The 23092-nt window shown below is 50.6% G+C and overlaps 5 protein-coding genes across 5 annotated transcripts; 1 reads left to right on the forward strand and 4 right to left on the reverse strand.

Annotated features, from left to right (window-relative positions):
- Positions 1–144: 144 nt before the first annotated feature.
- On the reverse strand, positions 145–2771 carry H6S33_008880 (uncharacterized protein; the record flags this gene model as incomplete). The annotated part of the gene is made up of 4 exons (XM_044840653.1): positions 145–1397; positions 1480–1756; positions 1849–2051; positions 2414–2771. The coding sequence occupies 4 exons, from the start codon at positions 2769–2771 to the stop codon at positions 145–147; spliced, it is 2091 nt and encodes a 696-aa protein (XP_044697695.1).
- A 1767-nt stretch (positions 2772–4538) lies between these two features.
- On the reverse strand, positions 4539–5598 carry H6S33_008881 (uncharacterized protein; the record flags this gene model as incomplete). The annotated part of the gene is made up of 3 exons (XM_044840664.1): positions 4539–5077; positions 5211–5440; positions 5510–5598. 3 exons carry the CDS (start codon positions 5596–5598, stop codon positions 4539–4541), a joined length of 858 nt encoding a protein of 285 aa, XP_044697696.1.
- Positions 5599–11354: 5756 nt separating this feature from the next.
- On the reverse strand, positions 11355–12647 carry H6S33_008882 (uncharacterized protein; the record flags this gene model as incomplete). The annotated part of the gene is made up of 1 exon (XM_044840675.1): positions 11355–12647. One exon carries the CDS (start codon positions 12645–12647, stop codon positions 11355–11357), a length of 1293 nt encoding a protein of 430 aa, XP_044697697.1.
- A 704-nt stretch (positions 12648–13351) lies between these two features.
- H6S33_008883 (uncharacterized protein) lies at positions 13352–14116 on the reverse strand (the record flags this gene model as incomplete). The annotated part of the gene is made up of 5 exons (XM_044840686.1): positions 13352–13421; positions 13491–13524; positions 13739–13836; positions 13891–14050; positions 14113–14116. 5 exons carry the CDS (start codon positions 14114–14116, stop codon positions 13352–13354), a joined length of 366 nt encoding a protein of 121 aa, XP_044697698.1.
- Positions 14117–17250: 3134 nt separating this feature from the next.
- Positions 17251–19378, forward strand: H6S33_008884 (uncharacterized protein; the record flags this gene model as incomplete). The annotated part of the gene is made up of 4 exons (XM_044840697.1): positions 17251–17402; positions 17458–18003; positions 18068–18128; positions 18203–19378. 4 exons carry the CDS (start codon positions 17251–17253, stop codon positions 19376–19378), a joined length of 1935 nt encoding a protein of 644 aa, XP_044697699.1.
- Positions 19379–23092: the final 3714 nt, after the last annotated feature.

A 23092-nucleotide genomic window follows, 5' to 3' on the forward strand; every position in this document is an offset into this window, starting at 1 on the left:
GCTATCAAATACACAAAGATAGTCATGCGCAAATCGAAAACGGTGCCAAACCGACGACTGACCGCAACGAGGCAGCCGACCACAACTACAAGCAAAAGCCAAAACACAAGAAAACCAGCAACAACACAACCGTCTCCGTCTCCGTTACATCTTCGCCTTGACCGCGCCGCCCCGCTCCTTCCACCACCACCGCACCACCGCAGCCCGCACGCTCTCCACGCTCGTCGCATCGTCAATCGTCGCCGGCACCTCCACGCCCTTGCCGTCCCCGCCGGCCACCACGCCCTCCAGCACCTCGCGCATCACCCTCCGCAGCGTCTTCCCGCTCCGCGTCCGCGGCACCTTCGTCAGCACAACCAGCCCGCCCAGCACCGCAATCGGCCCAATCTCCCGCCGCACAAGCCCGTTCACCTCCTTCAGCAGCACGCCCTCGTCCACGCCCTGCAGCGCCGCCTCGAGAACGATAAACCCAAAGGGAACATGCCCCTTGAGGCTGTCCGGGCACGGGACTACGTAGGCCTCGCCGATGCCCGCGTGGCCGAGGACCACGCCCTCCATGGCGCCCGTGGAGAAGCGGTGCGCGGCGACGTTGATCACGTCGTCGGTGCGGCTCATGACGTTCACGAACCCGTCTGCATCGATGTACCCCGCGTCGCCGGTGTCGAGCAGGCCCTGCCCGAACCGCTTCGTGTACGCCTTGGTATACAGCGCCATCCCCTCGTCCGCCCACAGCCCCCGGAAGCCCGTCGGCGCGAGTGGCAGGCCGAGAACAATGTTCCCCATCTTCCCCGCCTCAGTAATACGCTTCCCCGAGTCGTCCACAACTCGGATGTCCCAGCCGGGCAGCGGCCGCCCGGCGGACCCAGGCTTGATGCGTGGTCGGGGAGACAGTCCCAGACACACGCCCGTCATGGGAGAGCCCGACTCGCTGCTCCACCAGTTGTCCACAATCGTGCCGGCACCGTCGTACCCGCCCCACAGGCGCTTCTGGAACAAGTCCACGATCCCCGCCTCGCTGCGCTCGCCCGCGAGGAACAGCGCCTTCAGCGAGGACGTGTCGTGGGCTGCGAGTCCCCGCAGCTCCGGGTCCTCGCGGTGGATCGCGCGGAGCGCCGTGGGCGCGGTGGAGAGGACGTCGACCTTGTAGTCCTCGACGATGCGCCAGAAGGTTGATGCGTCGGGGGTGCCGATGGGCTTTCCCTCAAAGAGGACGGTGGTGGCGCCGAGGAGCAGCGGCGAGTAGTGGATGTACGAGTGGCCGACGACCCAGCCGAGGTCGGAGGCGCAGAAGATTGTGGACGTGGGCGTGAGGTTGAAGAGCGTGGTGGCGGTGTAGGAGAGGCCGACGAGGTGCCCGCCGAGGGTGCGGATTACGCCTTTGGGTTTGCCAGTGGTTCCTGGGGGGGGGTCATATCAGCTACTGCCTTCTCTTCTATTTCTTTTTATGTGTATTATGGATAGGGGAATATTGGGACTAACCACTGGTATAGATGATATACTGCGGATCCTCACTCGGGAACGCCTCCCCGACCTCGACACACCCGCCCCCACCAGGTATCTTGACCCTCTTCACCGCCCCCTGCTCACCCTCCGCCCTCCCCACGCCCGTCATCCCCCTCCGCACCCGCTCAGACCGCACCAGCTTGTTCCACCCCAGCTCGCCCCGGCCCTTGTCCAGCGCTTGATACATCTCCTCGCGCTGCCACAGCAGCGTGGCTTGCGGCTTGTGGGCGCTCTTGTCGATTGCTTCTCGCACCTATATCCTCCTTCTCATTAGATTTACTTTTCTTTCCCTTTATATATGCATACAAGTATGCACATACATCAAGGGTCAATGATCACACGTACCAAAGGTAAATAAGGAATGACGCGCCGCTTCCCGCCCGCGCCGCCCTCGATGCCGCACGAGGCGGTGAGGACGAGCTTGGGCTCGGCGGAGTCGATGCGTTTGCTGCACTCGGCGGGCGCGAAGCCGCCAAAGACGACGGTGTGGATGGCGCCGAGGTGCGTGATTGCGAGGAGCGCAATTTGGCATTCGGGGATCATGGGCACTGGGGTTTTGTTAGCTTTTGCGGGTGGGAGGTAGGGATAAGAAGGCGTGAAAAGCAGGGTATAGTAAAAAAAGAATAATGGGGGGTAGGACCAGTAGGGTAGGTCTAGTAATTAGGATATGAGGGTATAGTAAATGATACAAGGGTGTAGAAAACAAAATAAGGTATAGTAAGGGGCTATGGTATTTGGCTGGTATCTGGGCCGCCTCTACAAGACACTCGTAAAAAAAAAAAAAAAAAAAAAAAAAAAAAACGTGCCCACAATCATTGACACCCCCCCCCCCCCCCCCCAAAACCACCCAACACAAATCATTGACACACACAACACCAAGGAAAACAAAAAAAAAAAAAAAAAAACCTACTATAAACCAACACCCGATCCCCCCTCCCCACGCCCCTCTGCCGCAACACCTCCGCCAGCACCTCCACCTCCGCCTGCAGCTCCTTATACGTAATCCTCCTCTTCATGCCCGTCACGGGCGAGTCCCAAATAATCGCCGCCCGCCCGCCATTGCCCGCAAGCACGTGCCGCGTGACGAGGTTATAGGTCGCCGAGATCTTGCCGCCGGGGAACCAGGCCCATGTGGAGGTGGCGGTGTCGTGGTGGAGGGGCGTGGTGTACGGCGTGGACCAGTGCAGTTGCTGGCCGTGGGTGTGCCAGAAGGTGCTGGGGGAGGCGAGGGATTGCGTGTGGGCGAGGGCTTGCGGGTCGGCGGGCATTTTTTGGTATTGGGGGGGTTGGGGGGGGGTGAGTGGAGAGATAGCTGGAAGTTAGGGAGTTCAATTGGGTAGAGAGAGGCTGTTCTACGGGCTTTTATATAGTATTATCAGCAGCAGGTATCTATCCACTGCAGAGCAAGTGCTGCACAGTACTGCATGCAGATCTATCACTGCAACCCAGATAGATGCCCCTCCCCCCAATAACACAGCACCTATAGCTCCCAACTCCCAATTGGCTGGCCGGACGTACGGGACACCCAGACCCCCCAAAAACCCTCAGCCCGAGGGTGAACCGCAGACACAGATACGCAGGGTTAGGTGTGCATACAGACTACCTGCGAAAAATCCGGGGCTCGGTAATGGCCCGGGCCCGGCTGCGGGGTGCGTTTGCGGGGGTGGAGATACGGAGGCTGGGGGGGAGTACTCTAGGGCCTTGGAACCCGAGGTTGTGAAGGCGTGCCGAGACAATGGCGGTATCGACGTCACGGGTGGGAGCAGGGCTATAAAAGGAAGGGATCAGAGGCGGTGGTGGTGGTACAGCTGTGCAGCGGTGTTTCGATTTCAGGTTCGAGTCACTATTATCACAGAAAGATGATATTGAGAGGATAGCCATATACGGGATCGATCTGTGGTTTGTACTTCTGCCTATTGATTTTGATTAGGACGTGTTGTTTGACAAGACCTACTTCATAATTTAGATGCCTTTGTCCCATACTGCATAACCAAGCTTCTGCTGAAGGTAGCGACAGTATTACAGAATTAGAGCCCTAAGACAGTAAACAAAGAACAGCTTCTTACAAGACCTTCAACCAATCAGCCACAGACAGAAATATCAACTCTCCTCTACCCAAACACCCAAACAGATACCCAGTCCGCGGGACCTGATCTTGAAACAGGGGCAACTGGCTAAATAAACAACCCACCCTCGAAACAAAACAAATTCCGTCACAGGACCCTTTCACCTTCACCCATTACCCTGGGCTGTACTCCACGATACCCAGACCCGTGATCTACATTAATATTATTCCACCCCAGAGCAGCCCCCAGCTCAAGTCACATGAGCTGTCCCTGGAGCTAATGCGAGCTCAAATGCACTAAACTGGTGCTCTAGTAGCTCATGGTCAATCACTCGACGGCCCAGCGTCAACCTCCAAGACACCTACTGATCTGATCTGCTGAAACAAAACACGGCAAAAGAAAGCACAGAAGGATATGTCCCTGAGCTGCACATGTACCCGGGCCATGTATTGTATGTACCCCACGCCCATCTCACGCGGGAGCTAGTTCACTTAGCGAGATGTCTTTCCCCCTCGCACTGGGATTAGGACGTCACGGTACAGCAACAGCCCACGCACTAGGAAGAACCATGCGGTGCGCGAGATCGATGGGATGAATGATCGCTAGGGCTGTCAATTATCAAGATAAAAAAGTACTCCAAATACATTAGAAAGTCAATCAGTACAATGGGTGACTAACTACTACTATTCGAATTCCAAATATTTTTTCTCCACTCCACAAACACCAAACCTAAGTTCAGAAATGTGAAATGCAAAAAAAACACCACATCCAATGTAAATCGTAGAAAGTATGCGCAAAACAAAAAAAAGATCCATTTCGCGTATGAAAAAGAGACTGAAAGGAAAAAGTATATTTGTGTTACTTCTCTTTTCCCTTCTCGCCAAACTAGCATCTATCCACCCTCCTCAATCGTCCGAATCGCCCTACTTCAGCACCACAATCGCCCTGCTTTCAGATATTATTCGGTATTTACTGGGTCTTTCTGGCAGCGCCGTCGGTGGCAGGAGGAGCAGACATGAACTTGCTCAAGTCCGAAACATCGCCAAAGCTCTTGACACCGGTCTTGACAATTGCCCATGCAGATCTGACACCCTCGGGAACACCGGCATCGGCTGTGATGGCATCACCCCTTCTCTCGAGTCCCTTAACAGCATCCTTGACAAAACCGCTCTGAGCAAAGCGGACACGGAGGAAAGCAGTGTAGATGGCGAGAAGGATCCATGAGTTCTTGAAGATGATGGCACCAGCAAGGATACGGAGCCACAAGAAGAGCTCGAGGTTGGCAACAAGGTGCATAGAGTAGTCGTAGTTGTTCCTGACAAACTTGGCAATAGCCTCAGAAACGGCGGGCGCAGGTGCCTTAGTACCGGCGGGCGTGGCAGGTGAAGGAATGACAACCGGGATGAGGTTTGTTCGGAGGTAGGTCAAGAAGTGGAAGGTGCTGTAAACAGCGAACGGGAGAAGCGCGAAAAAGATTGGCTTAGAGTAGAGCCATACAAGAGCCATGACTGCATTTGGACAAGTAAGCATTTATACACGCAAATTTTCACGTCATACTTTCTAAAAAAAAAAAAAAAAATCCCTCTTTTTTTCTTTTCTTTCCTTCTCTCCCGGTGAAAAAACAAAAGATTGACAACTTACACAAATATTGCACATTCTCGTCAGAGAGGATTTGCACTGCTCCCTGCTGGCCAGTGGGGAGTTGACCACTCCTCATTCTTGTCCTGTATGCCTTGTAAACGACGATACCGTAAGTAACGGCCGCGGACAAAAATCCGACACGGTATGCAATAGAAGCTCCCGTTGTGCTTGTTGAGAACTTGACAGCCGCGACCGCATAACGGAAAGTTGTCAGGAGCAACGTCAAATGACTGATTTCGTCCTCTGAATGTAAGCAAAGACTCCATCGTACAGAAAACGGGCACCCAAGAGTTACTCACCCGACAAACCAGCCAAATTGAAGTGTTTGTGCAAGCGCCATCAGGCGTTGCGGAAGAGGTTCGGAGGGGACAACAGCGGGTGGTGCCATTGTTTCTAGATATGGGCAATGTTTACTTTTAGAGAGTTCGTAAGCTTGTTACTGTGAAGGAGATGCTGGTTTGTTGTTTCTACGTGTAGCAGCTCTAGAAGAGTAAAGTGATGATGGGATGGATGATGGAGAGAAGAGAAGATGATGATGAAAAAAAAGAGAGGGAAGGAAGGAGGTTTGAAGAGGGCTGGGAAATCCGGAAAGGGATGTCGTCACACTGATCAGCCGAGAGAGAAACTCACACTTGGACGGCACCCTTGTGAAGAGCAAGAAGGGAAGCGAATTAGCTAAATGGACTCCCACGCGAGCAACTCAGCAGACAATTAATCGATACAAACCGACATCTTGGTAAACGAAAACGATGACCACATAAGCTCTACCCTCTCACATTATCATATCACTCTACAGACACCAATTCAGCTTCCATAGGCTCCTCTAGCATGAAAACAGAGCAAAACAGCTTTTTTTGCTCTCTCTCTCTCCCATCCGTTCCCCGTTTGGAAAAGAAAAGAATTACAAAGAAGCCACGGTGACGTTTCCTCCCCTCCAACCAGGAACAGACCTCTTTCCAGCCACATGCGGCCTAGTCTGCGGGGCCTTGTGCAAGACGACGACCTCGCCTCAAAAAGCTCTCGATACAGCGCTAAAAATAATCCCCTTAGTAACCTTTATCTAATCTGGCAACGCAGCTAGGTATGTAGATAAGAACATCTTCCTCATCCTCTATTCTCAAGCAGTATCGACGGTATCGACAGTATCGTGAACATCGTGGAGCGACGTGAAAATCATAATCTCGCTTACCGAAGGTCTCATTCGCGTAATCTTTGTTTGAGCCCCTCCAAACTTAAGCTACATTTAGGTACCTCTACAGATATGTAACTCGTCTCAAATTCCCCTCAAGTTTAATTGTCACAGGGGCCTCTACATCTGAGCGCATCAACGGTGCCAAGTGGCTCCTTTTCTGAACGATAAAAACTACACTCGCAAAAACACTCCGCCTCCGAACCTTCGAGATATTATCAAGACCTCTCTTGGCATCACTCTAGATCACTCGCTGTCAAGTTTACATCCACATCAGATCAGGCCCACCATCCTCAACGCGTCAGCACCACTAACGACATATGTACGCCGCCAGAGTGTGTGGGAGAGAAAAAAACTGCAGCTGCACCTGCATAAAACTTTCTTGATGATAGGTGTCCTCTACTCTACCGTGCTTACACACGCAGTCTTGTCTCAAATCAACACAGGCTGCATGGTTGGTGTAGAGTAGTGGGTGCACGCTCGTGTCGCTTTCTTTTCTGGTTGGCATGTGCTTTGGTCACTTCATGAACAGTCACTCGAGTGCAGGGTGAGGGGTGCGCTGGGTCGCGAAAACGGTTCCATATCACGGTACCTTAATTCCGCGGGTTTGTTAATATTTTTCTCATAAGGATATCCCACGGAGACCGGGTCAAGGGAGACATCCGTGTACACGGGAAACAACTACCGCCCAACCAAAGCAAATAGTAGAGGTTTGTGCCTTGTTACACTCAGGATCTATCAAAACCCCACAAAATTCTCTTCAACTTAATCCAGTGAATAGAGAGAGTCTAGAGTTTAGTAGCCATTTAGGTTTGGGGCGCAAGCTTCGATGCCAAGATCCCGCGCAGCAGAAAAGCTTCTCTCTCGCTTATCGCCGTCCGTCCCTAAGCCCAAACCTAATTTCCCCCCGAAAAGAGCCTCCACCCCACACACTGTTCCAGAAGCCTTCGGTTTCTAGTGTCAGGATTGGACTCAGTGGTGGCTTAATTTCGTTTCACGGCGATCGGCTGACATAGGGCTGGTTTAATAATTTGTAGATTGGTACTTGATTTGCGTGTGGTCATGTGTGAGATTGATGTGGTATCAGCACTCCAGAAAGCAGCCGAGTGAGAATCTATGAGAAACCCTCTGGCCTTGCCCAGCTATTGAGAGTTGTGAGAGGCTTGTCAAGAGCGTCCGTTAGACTCTTCGATTTTTGTCCAAACTTGCGGGAGACACCAAGTTCTTGGATTTCTGTGTTTACTCGTCTGCTAGGAATAAACAAGTGTGCAAACCACGCCTTCTCTGTTTGGATGAATACTATGCATTCTCTGATGTGTCGTTGGGCGTTGAGAGTTGATTTCGCGCAACATTCTTATCCTGTATCCTACGTCATTCTGTAGCTGCTCAGTTAGGAATTGATCCTCGCCAGGGTTAATTGAAGGACAGCCACTCGGAAACCCCCCATACCCCAGTAATCAAATATCAAAACTGCGTATAATAGAACTTGGCCAAGAGTCGGTACTTGTCAGAGGATTGAGACAATCTAATTCGATGGTCCGTTTGCTGCGAAAAACTCGAGTGATAATCCATGACAAATACCGGCCCGTAGCACCATATCAGGTGCCATCTGCAAATGAGGCGGGAAGATTACATGTACACACATAGACCCCCTCCCGCATATGCCAGCCAAGATTATGAGCTATGGTAGCGTAAGCCAAAGCTAGGTAGCTTAACTTATGTAACCCCCTTCGTTCACAACCCTTAAAAGCCAGAAGATTGCTCCAGCTCCGTCTAAACCTCATCTTCATAGTTCCATTCAAGCCTCTATGTGTTTGAACGCTCAGTTCGAGCCAACAACTTATTCGACCATCGGGTCAGCCATCCTTCTACAGTGCGGATACTGAACCGCTTTCTTTTCTCTTTATTTCGAACTCGTCTGCCAAAGCCGAGATTCCCATCGTGAAAGTCAAATCACGACAGAATCCGCCGGGGGTTTAGTCTCGATCACCTTTGGTGGCGAGTCCCTTGGTCAAGTTTCCGCTTCTCGCTGTCCTGACTATCATAGGCTGGAGTTTTTCAATGTGCTTGCCATCATTGGTGATAACTGGCTACCAAGGCTGTAAGTTATCTCTCATTAGCTGTGCACCGTTAGTTTACGTATCTAGTCCATAAATTCTAACTTTCAAACGTAGCCCATTGATGGTGTCCACCCGGGCCCCAGATACCCTTTCGTGGATGGGCGCTGCTCAGTCTTTCGATGTTGGGGGGTCTCTCAATATTCTTGCCATCAGAGGTGGAACTGGCTTCCAAGACTGTAAGTTATCCCTCATTCGCTGTGCACCGTTAGTTTACGTATCTATGGTATAAATTCTGACTTTTAAACGCAGCCCACTGATTGTGCCCTCCGGGGGGCTCCCGGATATTCTCTCGTCGCCTGGTACTTAGAATTCTCATAGGGCAACTGTACTGCACGCCTTGTAACCTTGTAAGATCCCCTTTAAAAAGCATGGTGTTTCTCTAAAACCCTATCATTCTTCTCTCAGCTAACCTGGAATCATGGGTATTTTCCCTGTACCTCAACAGCTGCCAGGCGATCGATATCATGGTGGAGGGATTGAGAGGATCTGGTGTCGCGAAGTCATCTTCCGGTGCTGGGCCTCAAAGCGACTGGGACCTCTCATGCCCTCTGCACCAGTAGCTGAAAGCCTTACGGCCTTCTTGCTGTGCCCCGCCCCAATTCTTGTAGGGCGAGCGTACTGTAAGCCTGTTAGTGCTATAGGCACCGAGTTGAGCACCAGCTCCAGAAGAAACCCAGATGGCTCTGCAGGCAACTCCACTGGGTCTAATAATCCACGTGCAAGAGGTAAATCAACAGACGAGCGGTTGTCAGGGCGCAAAAATGTCAGTGCGGTATGATATGCGCCTGGACTCCAGCAGGCACTTATCTGTCTGGGTCCCACTCGCCCTCACAATCCACCCAGTCCCAGGGGGGGAAAAAGCCCCGACCAATATTCGATTTCTGGTACAGTAAGTTTCTGTGATATCCGCATTATGGAAGTAGAGACTGAGTATTTACTTTATCTAGGAAACAGAAGACAATGTGTTAATGCATTCCGCTGCCTCCCTTCTTGTAGGGCGAGTGTACTGCAAGCCTCAATGATGCTGAGGGGATAGAGAGATCCCAGGCATAGAAGGAGAACCTGAGGCATAGAAGGAGGAGAACCTGAGACATGATATAATTGTCTCCACAGAAGTATGGAGGGATTAAACGCACTTGTCCGAATACATCGGTGCCGGTGTGCGGAGTGGGGCCATCGTGCCCATAAATTTTCTGTTTCTTGTATGTAAGAAGTCTATGGAAAAACGTTAACTTCTTGCTGTTTGAGTTCTGTTTTTCTGAATGTCTTTGCCCATTTGAACCTTAAATCGCATCTGTGAATTTTATTTCGTCTTCGATCCGTTTGTTGGGTGGTTCCATGATCATATGAGTGACGTCTGCTGCCGCCGTGAGGAAATATACCAGTAATATAATTCAATCAGGTGAGAGACTGAAGTAGTTATGATTGTAGCCCAGACACTGGTACACTCTGTCCATCTATAAGCAGCATGCAATGTATATGCCCGGACATTTATCTCTTCCCTTACTCATGTCTTCACCTGTAATTATGAAGCCTGTCCATTCACAAATTCCCAAAGGAGTACCAAGTAGTCAAAAGCTGTGCTGCCATAGAACAGATTTCCCATAAGGTCCCCGGAAGCAGCGTTATAGTAAACCCAACAAGGTTATTAGTTGTTATAATGAAGTAGATTTCCCACAAGACATTACCCAGAAGTAAAGCGATGGTAAGCTCATCTATAGCCGCATATGAGAGGCTACAGAGGGTAATGTTTGCTCACTTACCCGCCTCGTCCCGCTTTCTTTTTAGGACTATCACGGACCCTCCAAAGTACCCTTTCACATCCATAACACGGCACGAACACGCTAACTACATGTACTTAGTGCATAACCAAACCTCTACCGACACCCACACTCAAATCCCCTCGGCCAAAGCAGAATATTTCCAACATCCAATTTGTCGTCTCAACATATAGGATGACAACATATCTACCCACTCATCGAGCCCACATTCCACTCTTATATTAGGCCATCTCACCCCCACCAGCACGGAACAACTTTATAAAAGACAATTGACAGGACGCATGAAGATAATAGAAACCGGCAGCTTCCACTTTCCTCACATAGGTATATCCTTGGGAACAGTGTACTGATAGACTAATCTCCGGGACAAACATATCTTCTCTGGATTCAGGAATTTACATATTCGTAAATAGAATAGCTCGAGGAATACGATACCGAGCCTAATAAGCCTAGCTTCTATTAATCTGTCAAGTAATGTGCATATGTGATGAATACTTAGGACATATGTTCCTTCAATTGGCTATTATAACTGGTAGCTGGGATACATGGGCAACGGACAAGACTACGTGTAATATTTGCCTTGTGGAATTAAAGTCCACGTCCGGTGTTGGAGGTACCGGTGTAAAATAAGAAAGTATCTATGGGTAAGTCCTTGAGGGATTCCCGGTGTAGAAGGAATCTAGAATTTATTGATATTATCATCTTTCATTATCCCCTTCGCAGCTCAAAAGAAAAAGAGAAAGAAGAAAACAAATTATAAGTCACTGAGAGAATCTTAGTAGATGCCCCGTTTAGGACTAGCTCAGATGGTCCGAGTGAGATCCCATGAGTAAGGTATTCAAGTCACTTTTTAAAAATCACCAAATCACCAGAGAATTCGAACAAGACTAAGTTTTTTGACACACTTTTAAATAAATTCGTAACCATCATTCTACATCTACCGGTTCCATCCCCCCCTTTCCTATGCAAAAACCATTTCCCATGCTACAAAAAAAGAGAACCCAATAAAAACCCAGAGACAAATGAAAATCATAAACTATCTACCAAAAACCCTTTACCACCAAGAAGGGAAGCGAGGACCACGGTAGCGGGGAGCCTTGCGGCGGGGGCCCATGGGACCACCGAAGCGGCCAGGTCCCTGCTTGAGCTCGACTTGGAGGAGGGCAACAAGGACATCCTCGGGCCTCTTGCAGCCACCCTGGATCTTGACATCGCGCTTGTAGATTGGTGCCACCTCGTCGGCGGGGGCCTCCTCATCGGCAGGAGCATCGGTTGACTCGTCGGCTGGGGCGTCGACAGACTCATCGGCAGGGGCGTCGACAGACTCATCGGCTGGGGCGTCGACATACTCATCGGCGGGGGCCTCGCCGGCAGACTCATCAGCTGGAGCCTCTCCGACGAACTCATCGGCTGGTGCCTCGCCGGCAGACTCATCAGCTGGAGCCTCTCCGACGAACTCATCTGCGGGGGCCTCGCCAGCGGACTCATCGGCTGGGGCCTCGCCAACAAACTCATCAGCTGGAGCCTCTCCGGCGGACTCATCGGCTGGTGCTTCTCCGACGAACTCATCGGCTGGTGCCTCTCCGGCGGACTCATCAGCTGGGGCTTCTCCGACAAACTCATCGGCTGGTGCCTCGCCCGCAGACTCATCTGCTGGGGCCTCTCCGGCGAACTCATCAGCTGGGGCTTCGCCAGCGGACTCATCAGCTGGTGCCTCTCCGGCGTACTCATCAGCTGGTGCCTCGCCCGCAGACTCATCTGCTGGGGCCTCTCCTACAAACTCATCGGCAGGTGCCTCGCCAACAAACTCATCTGCGGGGGCCTCGCCAGCTGACTCGTCGGCAGGAGCCTCTCCAACAAACTCATCGGCAGGAGCCTCTCCGGCGTACTCATCGGCGGGAGCGTCAACAGACTCGTCAGCAGGGGCATCGAGAGATCTCTTGTTGTTTGAGTTCTTCTTGGCGTTCTCAACGACCTTCTTGAGGGTCTCGATGTACTTCTCGATCTTGCGGACGAAGGCCTTGTTATTGCGCTTTGGCTCGGCCTTGATGTTGATGTGGGTGTACTTGGCGTCCTTGAAGGCCTTCTGGAGTTGCTGCATGACCTTGTCGGCGTTCTGGTCGGGCTTGGTGCTGTTCTTGTTGTTGGGTGCGTCCCACTCGGCCAAGCAGCGCTTGAGGTCCATGTTGGCAAGGACGGCCTGGGGGATGATGTAAGGGTGCTTCTCCTCACCAGTGGCCTTGCGCATCACATCGGGGCGGAATCGCATGGAGGGAGTGGGAGTGGCTACGACCTGGGTGGCGCAGAAGGCAATGACCATGGCGGCGGTGGCGGCAGTGAACTTCATTTTGATTGATTTAGTGGTATGAAAAGGGTTTTAAAAGTTTAAAAGTAGTGGTTGGTGGAGCTGAAAGATCGTGAGAAAAAAACGTGTATAGTAGAAAAGACAGAAATAAACCAAGCACAGCTCAGAATTGTAATAAAGAGTGACTAAAGGAGTGACTGGAAAGTAAAGAAGGAAATGAAAAAGGAAAGGAAGTAATCGTTGCCGGAACGAGTGAGTGATGAAGTGAATGTAGAAGTGAGTGAGGATGGGAAAAAAAGAAGTTGGATTCGGGGAGTTGAAGGTCGTATATAAACCATTTTGAGTAACATGTTTAACCTCTTTACCGTATATTGCTTCCGGAGTTTGAGATGGAATGTATCTCTATTCGGGCCCGGTGAGGTTGTGGTGTTGCGGCGTGGAGCAGATCTTTGCCAGGCACAGAGTGCTGTACCACACGAACGCCACACCACAAATAATACTGACTGTGAGAGGTACAAGATTACTGCGCCCATAGAAACGCTGTAATAACATGGCATGAACTTATCATTGATCAAATTGTCAGCTTCGGTGGTGCCGTGGATTACTTCGTATCGTTTCCATTGTGAACCCCACACGGAATAGTGGGATTGTTTTCGATTCTTCATGAGGTGAACCAAGCACGTTGATTGTATTTAGATACACCAAGTACTTAATTTTATCGTGCCAGTATCTTTTCTCGTGAAGAACTACTGTTCATGATAGTTGTTATCGCCGCGAAATTGCCCAATTGCACAAGTCATGTCACGGCGAACAAACCTGGGCCCTCATACCTCCAATTAGCTAGGCACCATTCACATCCAGGTAAAACACCGACGGCACACGTACCTTTCCCCGGTGTCTCCACTCAAAGCCGTACGTTCTCTCCATCAGTGCGGTTAATCCGGTCTGTAGGTACTGTATGTGCTTGGTCTACTTCCTGCTGTCAGCATCCTAAATGTAAAGTGTTTACCTAACAAACCCCACCCACCGGCAAGGTGTGATTCCCATGGTTGTTGGAAGGAGAAGGTGCACAAACAGGGTAAAAAGGTTAAATGGGAAGGCTGAGCCTCACTCGGTGGCCCCTAGCTCCCTACCCCTGTACCCCGGCCCGCCCGCACTCGCTTGAGATCCCGGCCGATGCCTGCCAAGACGGATATGAATAGCAGCATTGTTTAATTTCCTCCGAAGAATCCTAGATGAGTTTCATTCTAGGTATTTCGTGCCTACAACAATGGCTGGGAGGTACCTATGGCGTAGGTAGAGATCCTTCCTCACTCGCCTTCTAGAAAGTATTATAAGGAATATAGCGCGATCGATACAGTGGCCGGATGCAGTGGAGCATCTGTGCCGCATGCCTTCCGGGGCACGAGGCGGCGGTGGGTGATTTGATCGCTTGTGGCGGTGGCCTGCTGATAATTTAGAGCTCGGTAGCGAGGTGTTTCGCCTGAGAAGGAGGTGAGTGACGGACGCATGGGCTCTCACTCGTATTTACGAGTTTTTGAGAGGCTTGTGTGGTTCTGGGTATGCACTACATGTAACCAATATGTTGCGGTAATGTGCTTTGGATCGATATTGAGGGGTTGGTGTATCTATAGTAAGGAGTATGGGTGTCATTTTTTTTTTGAGGGAAGATTTTTTTCCCTTGATAGAATTGTTCGGAGAAGTACATGTATGTACATAATGGTTCGTGACTTCCCATGATGCAGTCGTGTCGAAGCCAAGGCCTAAGTGCGGACGAGTGATCACCGATGATCATATAATCATTGCAGCCCAGAGCCTTTGTTCCACCTATTAGCACATTTATGTTCAACAACACGCTGATATTTGAAATTTCTTCGACCTAACTTCTCTTTCTTTTGTTTCTTCCCGGCCTGGCGTGGTTCCTCTCCCTCTCTAGATCTCCCGTCCTCTCTTCACTCTTCATTATGGTTTGATTTGCGCATGCGTAGTCAACCACGCAGCCTGGACTTCACCAAAAGTCCCAGCACAACTTGGACTTTGTTTAAGATAGCGCTGGTGCTCACCATATTTAGTTTCTTTTCGGGGCCCGGCTACCCTTATGAAGTTACGCACCTAGCGTAACGCGATCTCTCCCGTTCCAGCCCAGCGCGTCGAGACGCCTCGCCACCCTGAGCTTCCTTTAGTCTAGTCCCCTGTCCTGTCAAGTATAGTCTTCTGAATATCAATCCTGAGTATTCTTCCGATAGAAAGACGTGGGGAGTCACGTCTTCGGTAGGTCTGAGATTTCATCATGATATATCACTCGATATTTGACTTCCACATGTTGTTGTTAATTCATGACTTGTACCTGTGGCAAGGCAGGCCCGTTTGAAAAGCTGCATTTCTGGTTTGAATTTGATACTGGTCTGCAGTAAGTCAGTTGGTGGGGAAGTCAGGAGCACTTGGGACTGGCCCACGCAGCAAGCCGGTTCTGGGAGACTAATATCCTAGGCGTTTTCGATATCTTCATGTTCTGATTCGATCGTCTATCGATCATGATATGGTTAACTTTATCGATTTGGCTCTTTCTCTGATTGTATAATGGCTACTATGTATGGTTTTCAGTAACGGCCACTATCCTATAGGCTGTGCTTAACATATCTGCCTTGCCTCTAGCTCTTAACTACTACGCGGCCATTCAGATGTGTCCTGACACCTAGCCGAGAATTCTGCACTACAGCATTCAAAACAGCGCTGTAGCTTCGTTCCCAGACCTTTGCTGCGCACTCGTTCCCCGTTGTGCAGACGTGAAGGGTGAAATCTAGTCAACTATTTCCACAGCACAGGACAGGTACCCTCTCAACACAAAGGTCCACATACTCTCTCCTTCAGCTGACTGAGTGTCATTATTAGTCTCAATCGACAAGGTGCATGGTGAGCTTGGTTTTGGTTCGAGTCTGAATAGTTTCAGCAGGCTGAGCGAAGCCCACTCTAGGATGAGGAAACGACCCTCAAGACGAATTCGAGTAGCCTTGATTTCGCTAGGCTGTAATAAGTCTAAAGGTCATGACTTCTCTTACCGGGCCATGGTTCCGAATGGACCATTATTGATTGAGAGGTATTCGTTCTCCAGGGATCAATAATGGCATGTATGTGGGCTCTATTCAAACGGCCTACCGCCTGGAGAACTGTACTGATTATAGACTCGTTGTCTGCATTGAGCGGCCTGTAGTCTAGATCTTTTCTCGGTTCCGGTCGATTGAGAAGTTATTAGAGCAATGAAAGGCCCTCATCATCTTTTGATTCGTTGACGAATGAGAACACACGCTGTCCAACGCCTCTGGCCAAGATGTAATTGCGAGGCGACTATTCGTTCATGGACGGGGGCGCTGCTGTAGGTACTCGAGCGTTAAACGGGTTATAGAACCGTAGACACTCTCGGAAGATCTTTTGGGGAGTGTGGGATATCTCTCGAAAAATACTGCCCACCCTAAAGTTGGTGCCAAGAAAGTATGGCCTCTACACACAGACCTCTTTATTTTTATCAACCGATGGTGTCTGGTGGGTAAGGCTTTACATTCATTCTAGCATCCATTCTACCAGAAGTTTCCCTATCATAGTGGCATGCGCCTGGGTATCAGTAGGACGTGCCAAATAGGAAGGGGGTCGGGGTTTGAAATCCCACCGAAGCTCATTTTTTTAGTTTATTTTATTATTTTTATTTTCAACTGCGGGGATAGGGAAATTAAAGCACGAGAGTGAGAAACGATAACCACTATAAAGGGGTCTTTCACCAAAATTACGACCCTCTATTATGGGGTGGGCAGAATCGACAGACGAAGGGGGAGCAAATTATTACACTTCTCGGGATATCGATCCGATCCACAGACAGGCACACACCATACCTAGAAGTTAAAACAGAGGAGGAATCTCGGCGTGCGAGAAGTACGACACTCAGAACTGGAACCCGAGAATGAAGGGGAAGCACTGTATTATCGAGTGACATTCCATGACATTGCCCGGCACAGTAACCAGTCATGCAAGCCAATCAAAAGCGTGCATATCCTCACTCAGCAGATCAGGGGCCCAGGGTTTGGTTGGCTGGCTGTCATGGCTGTCAAACAAGATCTAGAACAACCTCGGCTAGATCCCCAGTGGTGGTAAAGCCTGAAAGCCACCCACACCACCCACACCACGCCGACCAACCGCCGCACGCTGCTTTCCAACGATTACGATCCGCTATCTCAGCTCCGTACATAGAGGCCTCCTCCGGTCCATGTACTAACTAATTCTTACGAATTCTTGATCATGGAGAGCTAACCTGCGCTAATCTGCGGGCGACCCCTGCAACCCCCGCACTTTTGGCCCGCTGCCTGGTTCATCTACTCATTACCAATGGCGAGATAATCATATATCATCACTTCTAAAGCACTTCAATATCCATCCATCATCCATCTAAGGCAGGAAGCCGAGAGTTGTTTCGAAAATTTGGGAGGTTGCCGAGGCGCCGACTAAGCGACTTGTGAATATAGTGCTGTGGGTCTTGGTTGAAGTTATATAAATTCAAATATCGGACCTGTTCCTCTTCTATCACTCCCAAGAACCCGCAGCAATTGCAGGAGTGATTGAACCAGCAGCACCAAAATACATATATCACGATAATATAATGCCAGTCTTTGTAGAACAAGCCGGTGAAGGGCGAGACACCCGTGTCAACCCAGCGCACCTCAACCCTCTCCCACGTCTTTCCCCAGCTCCTCCAGCCCGCCCCACAGCAGAGGACACAATCGAGCGTTATGAAGTCATCATTGTCGGATCGTGAGCTTCCCCCAGGCCCGTACGTACCAGGCAATTCATTCTGACCTCCAAACAGTGGGCCAGCAGGAATCATGACCTCCGTCTGCCTCGCACGCTACGGAATAACAAGCGTTCTTACAGTCGACGAGAAGACGGCGCAGATCCATGCCGGCCAAGCAGACGGTATCCAGCCACGGACGTTGGAGGTCCTGCAGTCGCTAGATCTTGCCCACGAGGTCCTGACGCAGGGGTGCCAGATGCATGAGGTCGGCTTCTGGAATCCTACGGAGGACGGAACCGGGATTGTCAGGACTGCGTTTGTGCCTGATGTTGCGGTGCCGGCGAGGTACCCGCATGAGGTCACGATACACCAGGGCAGGATTGAGAGAATTCTTAATGAGGATCTGGAGAAGAATGGGAATAGAGTACAGAGGGGGTGGAAAGTACTAGGATGGGAGTTTGACTACGAGGATGAGGAGTTCCCGGTGGTTGTCAAGATGAGCGGGCAGGACACGGAGCGAGTGGTTCGGGCAAAGTACTTGGTCGGCGCGGACGGCGCACATAGTACTGTTAGAGATGGTATGGGGTTGAAGCTTGTCGGTGATCATACAGATCATGTCTGGTAGGTTACCCACCTCACATAAGTGGCATATATCATTTACCAACTAACCATCCGTGAATTATAGGGGTGTAATGGATGCTGTCGTCAAGACAGACTTCCCAGACATTAGGAAAAGATGTGCAATTGTAAGTCTACCAGTTATTCCCCCTAGATTCTAGATTCCTCAAAAATGACCTACTTACGCATCTCACCCCTGCAGCACTCCAGCACAGGGTCCATCATGATCATCCCCCGTGAGCGCATCTCCGGAAACAAGGTCCTGACCCGCATCTACTGCCAAATGGAAGACGAAGTCGAGCGTGACCCGACCATCGCCGCCCCTTCCACCGCCGATCCCGCCGCCGCCAAACAACAGGCCAAAAAGCGCCGAGAGAAGGTGACGCTCGAGCGCATCATCTCGCAGAGCCAAAAGGTCCTCGCCCCTTACACAATCAGCTTTGCCGACGTCGACTGGTGGGCCGCCTACCAGATCGGCCAGCGTGCAACCACCCAGTTCTCCACCGCAGACAAGAATAGCGTCCTCCGTGTCCACATCGCCGGCGACGCATGTCACACACATTCCCCAAAGGCAGGCCAAGGAATGAATGTTTCCATGATGGACGGCTTCAACCTCTCCTGGAAGCTCGCACACGTCCTAAACGGGCTCTCTCCAGCGAGCGCGGATCTGATCGCTACATACGAGCATGAGCGCCTCGACATCGCCCGGCAGTTGATCGCCTTCGACACCGAGTTCTCCAGCATGTTCTCTGGAAAGATTGGCGCCGAGACAGGCCTCACACACGAGCAGTTCGTCAAGGTGTTTAGCACCGGCAGCGGCTTTACGAGCGGATGCGGTATCCAGTACCGCGAGGGCCTCCTCGTCGCCAAACAAGAAAACACCCCCTCGGGCGCACCAGAGAGCGGCCTGCTGATCCCTGGGCGGCGGCTCATGAACGTGCGCACAAAGAGATTCGCTGACGCAAACCCCCGCGACATTCACGATGACATGCCGACGTCTGGGCGCTACAGGATCGTGGCAGCCCTGCCAACGGCCTTCAGGACGAATCCAGCTGCGTTTCAGCAGGTCGTGGCGGACCTGGTCGAGACGCTTCTGGGGAGGTTCCCGGAGGGCGTGGTCGAGACTGTGGTCGTGTACCCAGGAGAGCGGGGGAGCCTGGAATGGACGGATTTCCCGGCGTGTGTGAGGGAGAGGAGTGAGTGGCTTGTTCTGGGCGACCACTATGGGACGGTGTATAAAACTTGGGGGCTGGATGAGAGTGCGGGTGGGGTGGCGGTCGTGAGACCTGATGGGTATGTCGGGCTTGTTGCCTCAGCTCTTGATGCTGCTGTGGCGGAGGTGGGGACGTATCTTGAGGGGGTGCTTAGGACTGTTTGAAAAAACGGATGCGTAGGTTTTCTGTTTTTTCTCTTAGATTTTAGACAATACAAATAAATATACACTATAAAAATCTACTATTGCATCTAAAAACAATAACAACCAGAGGTTTTCTCGTGTGTTCTCATCTGGGACCTGAATATCTACAGCTGTGTATATGTCGATAATTTACATGTATCCCAAGAGTTATGATATAATAAAGCAGTTTACGTGACCTCTTTAATTACCCATACGTGCAGTCTTGTAAGCAACCTGTTTAACGCCTCAAAAATAACCCTTCCTTTCATCATCCATCACACGCTACCTACTTTCCTTACATAACCACGCAAAGGTCACCATAACCCGGAACTCGACCAAAAAGTTAAAAAGAAAAGAAAAACTCCCCGGACCAAGCCCGCCCGCACCTGCCCTGATCTACCAAAGGGACCCCGGCCCCGTCTTACGAGAACCGGACACAACGTTTTCGATGATATCATGCGCATCCCTAGCCAGGTCCTGCTCCGGCCAGAAGCGGCTCCCTCTGTATACTACTATACTACTCAATGTGTATACCACGCCGGTGGCCGCATCACATTGCAGTTGCAGCGCAGTGCAGTGCAGTGCTTGTAGATTACGCACACGTGAGAAATCAGGAATTTATTTCCCCGCGATGGAAGTGTATGTAGGGAGTAGGTAGGCGGGTGAGTTGTCAACCCCAACTAGCTCATTTCCATTTTCTTTTTTTTTCCTTTTCCATTTTCTTTTTTTTTTTTTTTTTTCCGATTTGTTCTTTTTCCCTCCCTCCCTTCGTTCTTTCTTTCTTCCTTTCCATGTTTATATTTTTTCTCTTTCTCCATACCTCCCGTGGCTGTCTTCTCTACATACGCACAAAAGCTTAAAAGCCTCACGCATCACGCATGGCTGTTTTTGGCCACTGTTTTTTTTTCGGTGTTGGTGGTTAGAACCCTAACCCTGGATGCCGAGTGACAGTGTGTGATGGAGGCGGGATTGTTTGGTAGGAGTGGAATTCCGGAAGAGACGTGTGTGGATGGAAGAGAAGGGAGGTGCATGGATGTGAGTACATAGTACTCAGGGTGTATCGTGGAGCTCTGGGGTGTATCGTGGAGGGGTCGACGCTGAGAGTCGGCGGGAACGTACATACAGGTATGCATGGATCAGTTGGTTACCATTAATATAAATTAGTTTACAGAATGTATTCTGCTCAACTCTTGTGGCACTAGCATGCCCTGAGTCGATGTACTCAGTATGTCCATGTAGGTGTAGGTGTAGGGTGGATGGATGGTCCCTACATCGATATCGCCGGTCGACAAAATCGATTTTGGGTTAAGTTTCGATAATTTCTTCTACATCCTTCTCTGTGCTTCTAGCTGCGTGCTGGTTGTGTATAGGCTTAGGCTTAAGCTTCTCCGGCATGACCCTGCCTCTACCTCTAGTTGTAGCACCCCCCCCCCCCCTTACTTCCCACGTTGTACCAACTGGCCTAAATAAAATAAACCACTATGTACTCACTCAATGGCACGATATATCGTATCGCGGAATCGACGCAGGCTGGATGTACATGTAACCATGCCGGCGGAAGAAGGCTGGCTATTCTTTCCTCCGCCAGTCGGTCTTGACGGCGGTGCTGGTATCATATTGTGTTTCGAATTCGCCTCTGTGCGCGAATCAGTTTCGGGGCGAGGTGTCACAGGTGGTGAGGTTTCATGACAGGGAAGATAGATAGTGAGAGGAAGAATTTTCACGTACGTCTGCTAGCTAGCTAGATAGCTTGGCTATGCTCGCTGGCGGGAATGGCGTCCAGCAGCTAGAGTGAGTTAGTGATCATGATCATGGGTGTCTTTCTAGCTGGCTGGCTGGCTAGCTGGACAGTCAGCCTTGGAGATATAGTTTTGTGCGAGGGGAGTAATCAGGATAAGGATAGAGGATGGGGTGATGCTGTGGCCGTTGTGGTACTGTGTACAAGGACAAGCTTAACCTGAGCGCATTGATTAATTGTGTTTTAATGTGATATCGATGATGATGCCATTACTCCCGGGCCAAGATCTGGACGTCGTAACCCCTCCGAAGACGATACTTGCCAACCATTGATATGCTGTGGTCTCAAAACTCAAACTCAAACTCAAACTCAGACTCAAACTCTGGTGAGCGGTGCACAGCTATCGTCTCACCCAATCAATTGCCTCTGGAGAAGCATATATGTAACCCCCCCCCAAGCGCTCAAGGCAGCAAGCTATGTGAATACTTACGTACGTAGTATCCATCATGATCATGATCAAGACAAACCCACCCCCACCAAGGCTAGCTAGCTATCCATGATGATTCTGCCCTCCGCCCTACCATTCTGCCCTCCGCCCAAAAAGCAAAACGAGTATTTGACCTTCCCAACCGGGCACCCATTACTTAAAAAAAGCAAATCCTCCCAATCTCCCAATCTCCCAATCCCCCAATCTCTAGTAGTAGGGTCAGCCAAGCCCTTCCATTACGTGGGCACAACACGCATCCGCCACACCTGCGGCTGGCTGGGCATTTTCTCGGCGGGGGGAGGTGTAACTTGTCTGGCATTACGTGGATTGAGCCAGCCAAGGAAAAACAGCACGTAGTGCTCAGTACAACGTATCATGGCCAGCCAGCGGTAATTGTGGCAGTGTAGCTTGGCCTGCGTATTAGTAGTGGTTGTTAGCCGTGTTAGTCCGGACGTAGTCAGTGCTAGTCGTGAGAATTAGAAGTCAGTCAGTCAGGGTCTCATCTCTGGTGGTGGAGGTTCCACAACGATAAGGTAGAGCAGGTAATGTAATGTAACGTAAGGCTCAACCTCCACGCCCACCACCACTCTTACGTCCCTACCCGCCGCGGCGCATCGGTGGAACCCACGGAAGAATCTACTCTTCTAAAATGCCACTCCAATCCAACCCCTCCCTTCCCGCGCGCGGGCGCGGGCGTTAAAAATAGTCAGGGAATGTAAAGGTAAATTAAAAAGAAGTAACGGTCTCTACTGCACGCACGGAGGAAACGTTGACTATCATTTAGCTCGTCGAGCCCTTCGAACCATAGCCGGAGCACAACATCGTCGTCGGAAATACAACGACGCGTCATTCCGTTTTGCAATTTGCCTTGTTCCTTTCTTTCTTTTCTTTGCACCTACCTCTACTACATCTACATTCACTTCTAATTTACTTTGAACCTCCGGGCGCGGCGGGGGCTTGGCTTTGATTCTCTTCGGAGCAACGCCCACGAATGCAGGACGGGCCAAGGAAATGATGATATTTGGTCAGCTTGGCGCGGCGAGTGATTCGCTGTGACGGGTTGTCTTGTCGGAGGTAGAGTAGGATGGCAAATGCATGGACGGACAGTCGACGGGACGGGCCCGAGTGATGGGTATCGATCTTGGATGATACTCTGGATTTTACCCTGGAGGCTGGGCGTGGGCTTGGAGCTTTGGCGGCGGTGTTTTGTTTGAGATGGGATCTTTCATGATCTTGATCATCATGATTGTGATCAGCAGGGAGAGGGGGAGAGGGGAGGGGTTGAGGGGTTGAGGATATACATTTGGTTTTCATGATCATGTAGGTAGGGGAGTGATGGTTGAAATAAATTGGGTGACGTGGTTCCTATCATTGGCTGGAAGGAGGGTAATATCATAGTAGCCAAGTAACTAGGTAGCAAGGTAGTTATAGATTGTTTGATCGATTTGTTTGATCGATTGTTTGATTGTTT

The sequence above is a fragment of the Morchella sextelata genome (assembly GCF_020137385.1).
Source record: "Morchella sextelata strain SCLS chromosome Unknown scls_3, whole genome shotgun sequence".
Taxonomy (NCBI): Eukaryota; Fungi; Ascomycota; class Pezizomycetes; order Pezizales; family Morchellaceae; genus Morchella; species Morchella sextelata.